The 10373-nt window shown below is 42.8% G+C and overlaps 1 protein-coding gene across 1 annotated transcript in view; it reads right to left on the bottom strand.

Annotated features, from left to right (window-relative positions):
* LOC139756986 (little elongation complex subunit 2-like) overlaps positions 1 to 3449 on the bottom strand; it is a 42499-nt gene extending 39050 nt beyond the window's left edge. Inside the window, exons 1-2 of the mRNA XM_071676927.1 lie at positions 3305 to 3449; positions 243 to 426 (exon numbers count right to left, since the gene is read on the bottom strand). Of these exons, the coding sequence (XP_071533028.1) occupies positions 243 to 426; positions 3305 to 3345 (225 nt within the window). The 5' untranslated portion in view covers positions 3346 to 3449. The remainder of the gene's footprint in view (positions 1 to 242; positions 427 to 3304) is intronic.
* Positions 3450 to 10373: the final 6924 nt, after the last annotated feature.

The following is a 10373-nucleotide window of genomic DNA, read 5'->3' as shown; positions in this document are numbered from 1 at the left end:
CATAACATTTTAGTGAGCATGAAGGTCAATTGCAAAAAACTGTGTAAAGATCTGAGAAGACTAATAATGTCATGTTCAATCATCTGGATGCTTAAAAAGGGGTAGGAAAAGTTAAGACATTCAGTTGTTGTTGGCTACCATTTTATGTGAGTACAACAGTTGATGTTGGCCCTGCACTGGCAACCGATAAATATCATTAATCACTTGGTAAATTATGCACTATAAATTTCGATTATGCCTACCTTTGCTATATCATTCCAAACTTCATCAGTAAAGTTGATGACTTCAGATACTTTAGGATCTTCACGAACATAGTTGGGAACACCTGAACCATCTGAAGCAAACAGACTGCAATGCTCTTTTAGCACCTCATGGCTAATGAATGGATCATCTGCACCCACGGGTTGAAAGTCTTTAGATGGTGGCCTGAAAACCATTGAGAAACATATAACTAAAAAGATATTGTCAAAAACAATTACCAGCTAAAAAATTTCCTTTATGTAATCAGTTTTACACATGCTACCAACAATGTTCTAAATATATGCACAGTCTGTAAAGCTGTGAATTACAGATACAATATATGATCTATCCATTCATATCTCTGAAACTTGTTCTCTTCTGGAACTCCCTCAAGGGGGTGGTTATGGCAACAGTCTCCATAACAAGTGAACTCCAGTGCTATTTCTTAGCCTTTAGTGCTTTGCCCTTAACAGGCCACTGGCACAGGGCAAATCTAGCACAATGTTTATAGAGGCTCCTACCAAATAATCCCACTGACTACTTTAACCTAATTGCTCATGCTCAACATTACTATCTGCTACTTCTACCTCATACTCCTACCTAATTGTTTCAACCCACTTCTTTTATCTACTGCTTTTACAATTTTGCCAAAAGGCACTCACTAAAGGAAAATCAAAAGTTGTGAAGAATGAGCTGAGTTAAGTGCTGTCAAGTGTTAATAGTGTGTGTGACAAGGAGAGATTGTATGTTTGTGGACAGAATGTCAGTAGTCCACATGTGGGTGAGGCAGAAAAAACAAGACATCTACCTGGGTCACAGGAGTGCAACTTGACAACCACTGAAGTGCTGGCTCTCTATGCAGTTGTCACTAACCTTCAAAATACCCATTTGGGTAGTGCTGGTAATATACCTCCTGGGTCGTTGGCTGCCTACCAACTACTACCTATATAATATGATTTTCCTGCAATGAAGATACAGTAGCAAAGAGGAATCCTCCTCACAGACAGACACAACTTCATGTTAAAACAAAAAAATTACCTTACAAAGAAAGAGACACCTTTCACATGTTTATACACTAAAAAGTACACGTGTTTATACACTAAAAAGTAAAGTGTAAAAGTAAGGAATGTGAAGCTAGGGGTGTACTATAAGGGGCTGACAGGTGAGGACTTTGAGGGTGTAGTTGGTGAAAGGTGAAAGGAATGACACTGGTGTACAAGGTGTTGGAAAAGACAGAATGCAGCCAAACAATCCCTGGCAGCAGATGACTTTCATGCTAGCGCATCTTTATTATTGTTCTGGCAACTAGGTTAGGTTAGGTTTGTACACTGTATGTTCTGTTGCTTTTTACAAGAATATTACCTAATTTTTCATCTATTATCCTCACATTTTCTGAAACGAATATCCCTTATCATCCACTGAATAATGTTTAATGAAATGTAATGCTCAAATTCATGTTACCGTATTGTCTAAATACTACACAATCATTGTAAAACAAATTCAGTATCAAAGCTAAAAATGATGTGGAACTAAATCTGAGTCTTACCAATTAAAGCTCTAAATCATACACTCTCGGTCTAATTCAGTTTTACTAAGTGTGAGGACTCCACTGATATTTTTCATCTAAGTCCATGGTTATTTCCGAGTGTGTCTCTTTAAACAACAAATATCACTTAAAAACTTTCAATAAAATCTAAGAGGATAGAGAAACATTCCCTAAGTTTATTATGTATTCTAGCCTAAAGAATCGATATAGGTACTGAGAAGTTATATTAGAGCGTGGCATTTTCACTTTTTCCCTGAAAATCTATCTTTCAACATCAAATAGCTCATAAGTGGTAGGATTATCAGGGAGAGGGAAAATCTGGGCTCAGATAATACCTAAGTAATGCAAAATATCGAAAATTATACAAAACCTAACCTGCCTGTTTTAATGCTAAAAATGTCTTGTGGGTTCTAATTGGTGAAATTTCATCATTACCAAAACACAAATTTCACTTAACAGTGTCATGACTCATTTCATGCAGAAGATAAGCATTGAATTCAGGTGTTGCCAGAGATATAGGAAATCAACTGTCTGGGACAGATCTAATAGGTACTAATTATATCTACATAGATATCTACTATATCTACATGGCCATCTGAACTCACCCAACACAACTGATTCAGCTGGAGTTAAATGCTTTGAAGCATGGTGGCATTCAGTGGAATGCATCAATAATAATGGAAATTAGGGATTTCTAGACTCTGCAGTCATGTTTCTTTGCATTAGCTTCACTAATTTGTACATCAACACACAACCCAAATAAAGCTCTATAGGAGCCGTACAAGTGCCAGGTAAATGATTTTGTCTGCGGTCTGCAGGATGGTCTGATGTGTAGCATGAGGACATTTAAAAATCACGTAAGATAGCCACAGGCATCCCTCCTCTTCATTTACTATTTGCCAAAATTACCCAAAAGTACTACAAATGCATATTTTTCTCTAAATCATTAACTCTTGAGTGCTTTTACCCCACAATTTCCTTCTCTTTCATAGCTCTTCCCACTTAACAAAACTTAAAATTTCTGGAATGGAGGTGCTACATCTATTATCCCACACTTGTTATCAAGTTTACACATTGTAAAGAATCACCGGTAAATGCGCTTCAATAATCAAAATTTTATGATACACCCTTTTTTCAACTGCATCATTGAGCTGGAGTCACGAATTCTATTCTGGTTCATAAAAATACAAAGAGAAAAGTAATATAAAGTTAATATAAACGTGATATTCATTAGTAAACTGAGACTTCTATAGTATCACGTCACAACGTAATTATCTGAAATTTCAACGTTTAAGGACTCCATTTCTGAGAAGCCCCTAAAGTAGAACTTAAGGAAAATGACTCATACCTAAAGCTCGTTTCCGTGCATGGCCTGACAGATATTTTACCACTTACAGGTTACTAACGTCTTCCTGGCTATCACTCTTCAAATCCATACATGAACATTTACTCAAGAGATAAACTTTGCCAAACTCAGTCTAATACATTATGTGATTCATTAAACGAATGACAACTTACCTAAAGAGTCCAGGTATAAATGTTATCTTTTTAGGATCCATTTCAAATCAACAATTTCATATTTTCTAGAACTAATCATAAATCCACATGGACACGTAGAGCTTGCGGTTTTGTTTACGATTTGTGTTGTCAGTTTGTTGACATGGTAGCGCACATACAACGGGCAAATCCACTGGCGAGCACACAAGCGAACGCATATAATTGCCAGCAAAGTAACTTATCATCTTGGACCCGAGTGCTATCTGCACAGTAGAAAAAAATATGAACGGAAATGAATAACTTGTGGAATCGTCTGCTGGAAAATGACTGGAGACTGGGGACACCTAATATCATAAGAGAGACATACATGAATATACATGGGTGAATGAAATTAATAGTTAGCAGGCATTATTAGATTTTGTGCTACAAAATGCTAATGAGAGACTTTTGGACGATAAGATCCTTACTAGGAACTGATTAATCCATACTGTAAATTTTCTCACCGAGTACACTAAGGTTTGATTTTCTGTGACACCACGAACTCGTCGCCATGAATCATGGATGCAGCCAACAACGACACACAACCTCCAGCCTGTTCACAATCTCTGCCAATCGCAAGTCTTTCCTTCCCAGCTTTGATATTCACCCCCTGGGAAAATAGCGATCAATGGTGGGTTAGGCAAGATGATGAAGTTTGGTGTCATCGGTCCCTCTGACTGAGTTGGGCCTCACTTCTCCTATGGGAGTGACGCCTCAACACCACAATTGAATTGCAACCCCAACCTTCAGGACTTCGAACACGATGTCTTAGGATTTAAGGTCTTCCCTCAAAAGTAAGATTTGATACATGCATTCATCCTAATCCCATTGGAACCTCTTGACAATCCCAAAACCATTGTTCTAACTCCTGACTTTAGTCCTTCTTTTCCCAAATGCCCCGTGAGTAAGGGCCAAGCATCCCAGCGTCTTATGAATGAAGTTTTCCAAGATTCTTCCCTCCCTGGAACGCCTATTTTCACGGCTCAGGACCTCCGAAATCATGTCTGGTGGTGGAGGACGAGGAGGTCGACGCCATCAAGGAAAGGTTTCTCGTCGCAACGGAAGCTCTGAGAATCCTGCTGGGGAATAGCCATCTTTTGTCGTTGCTACGCGGACATTCGCTAACCTTTTCACTGCCACCTGATGATGGATAGAGAACGACCGTGGGTCCTTTGCGTGAAGCCGATCGCAAGTATCGTCACTGCAGTCAAACAGGTCATGAAGCACCTCATACGCCAGCCCTTCTGCAGGTAATCACTCCAGCTACGACAGATGCCTCCTTGAACCTTCAGTGGTGGCAGTCTTCATCGCTTTCTTTTGCCGCCACTCAACACCCACAACTTTCCTGAAGGCCAGGAGATCCATTTCTTCACCAGCTATAAGCCCCTGGCGTATGCCACTGTTGCCAAGGATATTTTGCGCTCCCTTCGATGTCACTCGTCAGCTGGGCTACATATCACAGTGCAGTACGGACTATCTGCCACATCGAAGGACCTGAAAAGGGTGAGCGCTGACGCCCTGTTAACACCACTTTTTTCAGTGCTGTTCTCCACAACCCAAGAGCTATTTGACCACTGTTTAGTAATAGGTGCTCGGCTATGGGACCTTGACATATCCCGCCAACAGAGAACTTCCTCAATGTTTTAGGTCAACTATTACCAGCATTGGGCCTGTTCCTTTCTCCATTGCCAGCGGTTCTCAAGTTCACTTTCGCCCGATAGTGTCATTCCACCACTTTTATTTACCCTCTTGCGGGTTCGTTGTGTGCATGTTGGTATTGCTGGCCATCATCCCCCGTCATATAGTCTGCTACTTCCTGACCCTCAGTGATTGTTTCTCTAGATTCCCCAAGGCTCTGGCAATGCTAGAGATGTCTGATGAATTCTTTACTTATACCTGTTTTCATAAATGAGTCCCTGTGTTCAGTGTGCCTTCTACCAAGGTCGTATAGTTTGAGTCCCCTCTCTGGAGGACCTACATCAGTCCTTTGACACCACTCCTTATCACACAGCATTCCACCCAGCCAGTGTTCCACTCCAAGAAGGAGAGATTTCTCTGGCAACTCAAGATCACGCGTAAGACGTACCCTCGTCCCGAAGCTAAGGTAGACAACCTTCCTTTTGTTCCTTCTCGACATCCACTAGACGACGATGGGAGACAGGGGTTGAACAGACCTATAGCACCACTACTACCCAGCCCTCTGGGAAACTCTTCTTTCTTTACCTACGTCTCCTGCTGCTCCTCCCGCACCTCCAACAAGCTTTTGTTTTCACCGTCACCCATCATCCTACGACGCCTGTCTCTTCAAGGCCATCCCTTGCTAGAATGTCCTGCCCAAGCTGTCCATCCCCTCCATGTTGGACCATCCACTCCCGACTGCAGTCTTAAAAAAAAAAAGATAAGAATAATCAAACTAATCCAGACAAAGAACAAGAAAGCCGAAATTGCTTACAAGTTTCGGCGAGGCTGCTCCGTGTGGCAGGACTGGACAGGTGTTCTGCTTTCACAGTGTTGCTCTTTCTTGCTGTCTCGCCCATTGCGCAGTTAACTAATATTCATCCGGAATATATAAATGTATATATATATATATATATATATATATATATATATATATATATATATATATATATGCCTGTGTTCACTGCTAGCTGGTATTTTACTTCTTTGCATAAAAACAGCGAACAATCTCTCCAATCAGTCTTGCTAAGCTCTCAACTTTTCTTTGTTTTGCTGTACCTCTGACATATCCCAAAGGATTACTTGTTGATTCTATTTGTCTTATCCACATTGCAAAGCTTTTAATGCCAAGTTCTTTATTTGCTGCCATACGTAAATTATCACATATCATAGTAGTTCCGTGCTTCATATCTTCAGCGCTTCTCTATTCAGTCTCGAAGAGTAGGTGACTTTATAGAACACAGCAGTATATATATATATATATATATATATATATATATATATATATATATATATATATATATATATATATATATATATTACCGAATATTCGTCAGCAGCAGTTTTGAAAGTCTCGTAGGAGAGAGAGAGAGAAAGAGAGAGAGAGAGAGACCCACCTTCCTCCAATGTACTGCAGCTTCTGAAAAAAAGGGGAAATCGATGTTTTCCCCCTAAGTGGAAAAAAAAAATAACATCAAACGCTGGCAGTCTCAAATGTCAGTCCCTCTGAAAATAGAGTTGAAAAATGGGTTCTCCCCTCTGAGAGCTCAGTCACACCGCCCTCTACCGAACACTCCCCGCAAGCACACATACCCTCACACCCTCCAACCCCTTGACGAACACACTACCCTGGATCACCTCCCGGCGGCTAGGAAGCAGTCCTCTATGAACTGTGCAACTCCAGTGGGTGAGGCGGTGTTAATGAAAAGAAATGGACACAGTATTTCAACCAGGGAAGGGAAATGGGTGACCTGTATTGTCATCTGTTGTATTATCTTAATGATTTTTGTGTCAAAATAGTTTGTAGAACACTTCTCTGGTTGGACATCTGGCATGTAAACAATATCGCCAGGGTTCCTACACTTACCACATCAGATTTGATCGGGCTACCGACGCATAAACGAGTCATTACTACAATAATAAACAGAATTATACCATTGCCAAGCAGACTGAGTAGTGCAGATGTAGATACAGAAACTTATTAAGTAACCTGAATCGATTACCAGAGAGAGAGAGAGAGAGAGAGAGAGAGAGAGAGAGAGAGAGAGAGAGAGACCGCCCGAATCAAAAGGGCAATGAATACATCCACCAACCGAGCTTAGTCGTTGGGGCCAACACGCGTCTCGGGTCAAGTGCAGAGCCACTTTGCTATGTAGTGGCACCCCTTTTGGCGAGAGGGAAAACAAAAAGAAATTGCCTGTGGCTGGAAGGCTGAGGGAACAGGTGAGGTGACCTGGTCAGCAGGGGGACGAGTGAGGGAGCAGGTGGAGTGACGTGGCCAGCAGCAGGAGGACTGAGGGAGCAGGCGGAGTGACGAGGCCAGCAGGGGGACGAGTGAGGGAGCAGGTGGAGTGACGTGGCCAGCAGCAGGAGGACTGAGGGAGCAGATGGAGCGACGTGGCCATTAGCAGGAGGACTGAGGGAGCAGGTGGAGTGACGAGGACTGCAGGAGGACTGAGGGAGCAGGTGGAGGGACGTGGCCAGGAGCAGTAGGACTGAGGGAGCAGGTGGAGTGGCAGTAGGACTGAGGGAGCAGATGAAGCTGCGTGGCCAGCAGTAGGAGAAGTGAGGGAGCAGGTGGAGTGACGTTCCCTGGCGCTCAGGGCTACGGGAACGCCGCTACAGACTGTCTACGGTGTGATCCATGTGACTGCGACCCAGGGCAAAACACTCTGAGATCACAGGTATCATGTGTCACGGGCCTTGTACCAGTCATTAAGAGGCTCAGCTGGTGCTGGATGTGCCACTGTCACACTGGATATGTTTTTGTTCGGGCCCTTTGATGCATATATATATATATATATATATATATATATATATATATATATATATATATATATATATATATATATATATACTAACCTTCAACAGCCAGGATCGAACCCGGGACCCCTGTGCAAGAGGCGGGAATGCTAACTGACTGTTGGAGGTTTGTATGTTCTATAAAGGTGCGCGTTTCTATGCACTATGTTCGTGTATATATATATATATATATATATATATATATATATATATATATATATATATATATGTATATATATATATATATATATATATATATATATATATATATATATATATATATATATATATATATATATATATAAGGCTTCATATTCAAGGGTTAGTCAAGTCTATCTGGTGATTAAGCCACATGAATCAGACCTGACATGTAGACCCTCGTAAGGAAACTCACCTCGACTTAGCTTGAGAAACCACATGTGACGTGTGTTCTGCGCTTCGCCCCGTCTTAGTTGCCAGCTAATTTAAGAAGTCTTCCTCTATACCCGGCATGAAATTCCAGCTCCTTGAACCCTACCGTGAGGAGGTGTGTCAGCATCAAGGATCTTCTGGCCGTCGAAACACAAGCGGCCCATCGTCTCTCTGGTCCAAGATGTTTCTTAGATGATGTCCAGGAGATTAGCTACGTGTGGCGTCTTCTAACGCTATATTGCCTCTGTCTTATATATATATATATATATATATATATATATATATATATATATATATATATATATATATATACATACACTATTTTTTTTTCGCAGTAGCCTACCATGGCTTAGCTCTCTCTCAAAGCGAGGGGAGATCCCCACACTACAGGAGGCCCATACAGCACAATAGACTGCGCTGATTGATCACAATCATCTTTACTATACGCTAACTGTGACCTCTTCCCCTTGACCCTTGGGAAATAGTAGCGCTCCTCATGACGTGGGTGTCCCATAAGGTACCTCCTATACCATGATAGCATTCCTGAAAAGGGCCATATCTCTCCCCCTTATCTCCCTTATCTCCCTTCCCTTTCAACACAACACAGCAGATCTAGCGATAAAAGAAAAACACTTGTCTCCTGTGTTATAAGAAAACCCAAGCTATACAACACACTCCTCACATGTTATACGACACAACCCTCCATGCTATACAACAGAGCACTTCATGCTATGCAACATAGCCCTCCATGCTATACAACACAGCACTTCATGCTATACAACATAGTAGCAATCCATGCTATACAACACAGCCCTCTATGCTATGGCACACAGCCCTCCATGCTATGGAACACAGCCCTCCATGCTATACAACACAGCTCTCCATGCTATACAACATAGCACTCCATGCTATACAACACAGCCTTCACATAATGTATTTGAACCTTTACAATAAGACTTTGCCCCTCTCGAAATGACGAAGCCACAGGAAGATTCCACGTCCCCCAGAACTTAACATATGTCCCTCACGGAACGTGATAAAGAATGGGGCTCCCACAAACACACCTTCCGAAGAACGACACAAGGCCACCATAAGTCACAGACGCCCCAGATATCACCACAGAGTCCCACAATCAACCATTACGATCCGACACAAAGACGTGTACAGCCCCACACACGACACGAGTGGAGTAGAGTCTCCCACAGTACGACAGGATCCAAGAAAATCCCTTCCCCTTTGCCAAGGCAAGACCCCGTACACACCATGCATGCAAATGACCCACACTGTGAAAGGACCCCATCTATGTTTTACTCCGCTTGACGTCGTTTTCCTCATCACGGCATAGCCCCCTCCCCACAGCATGACGGAAGCATAACACAACGGGTACCTCCTCACAGCATAGCTGTCACGCTTCCTCCCCTTCCCCTGCGGATCATTCTCCTCAATATGACAGTCTTCCAACAAGAGGACTAATCCCCCAAGAAGAAGACAGGTCCTCCTCAACGTCAGAGGTTCGTGAATATGACCATTACGCTCATAACATGAGCGTCTCTCATATGTGAGGGAAGAGTACGTCCAACATGACAGAGCATCGACGACATGAGCGTCCATCATATCTGAAGGAGTACGTCCAACAAGAATAAGCTTCGACGACATGAGCGTTCCTCATATCTGAGGGAGTACGTTTTACATGGCTAAGCTTCGACGACATGGGCGTCCCTTATATCTGAGGGAGTACGTTTTACATGGCTAAGCTTCGACGACATGGGCGTCCCTTATATCCGAGGGAGTACGTTTTACATGGCTAAGCTTCGACGATATGGGAGTCCCTCATATCTGAGGGGGGAGTACGTCCAGCATGGCTAAGCTTCCACGACATGACAGACGCCTCTTTAAGCGCGCTAGGTCACTCATTCTCAGCATCATAAAGGCTTCCTGTACGTAGTGAGAATACTCACTTCAGTATGAGGGAATCCCCGTGGCATAGCACAGCCCCCCGCCAGTGTGACATGGCATGACAGAGAGCCGCCCAGGGCATGGCGGGGTACCGCCGACAACACACGAGACTTCCCGCAAGCGTGACATAGGGCCTTGTGGGTGCGTGAGGTGGGACTACCCCCGGGGTATTTTTGGCCTGACGGGGGCGAACGTGTGAGTGTGA

This window comes from Panulirus ornatus, chromosome 24 (assembly GCF_036320965.1).
Source record: "Panulirus ornatus isolate Po-2019 chromosome 24, ASM3632096v1, whole genome shotgun sequence".
NCBI classification, from domain to species: Eukaryota; Metazoa; Arthropoda; class Malacostraca; order Decapoda; family Palinuridae; genus Panulirus; species Panulirus ornatus.
The sequence above is the reverse complement of the archived record's forward strand: the minus strand, read 5'-3'. Positions and strand labels throughout refer to the sequence as shown.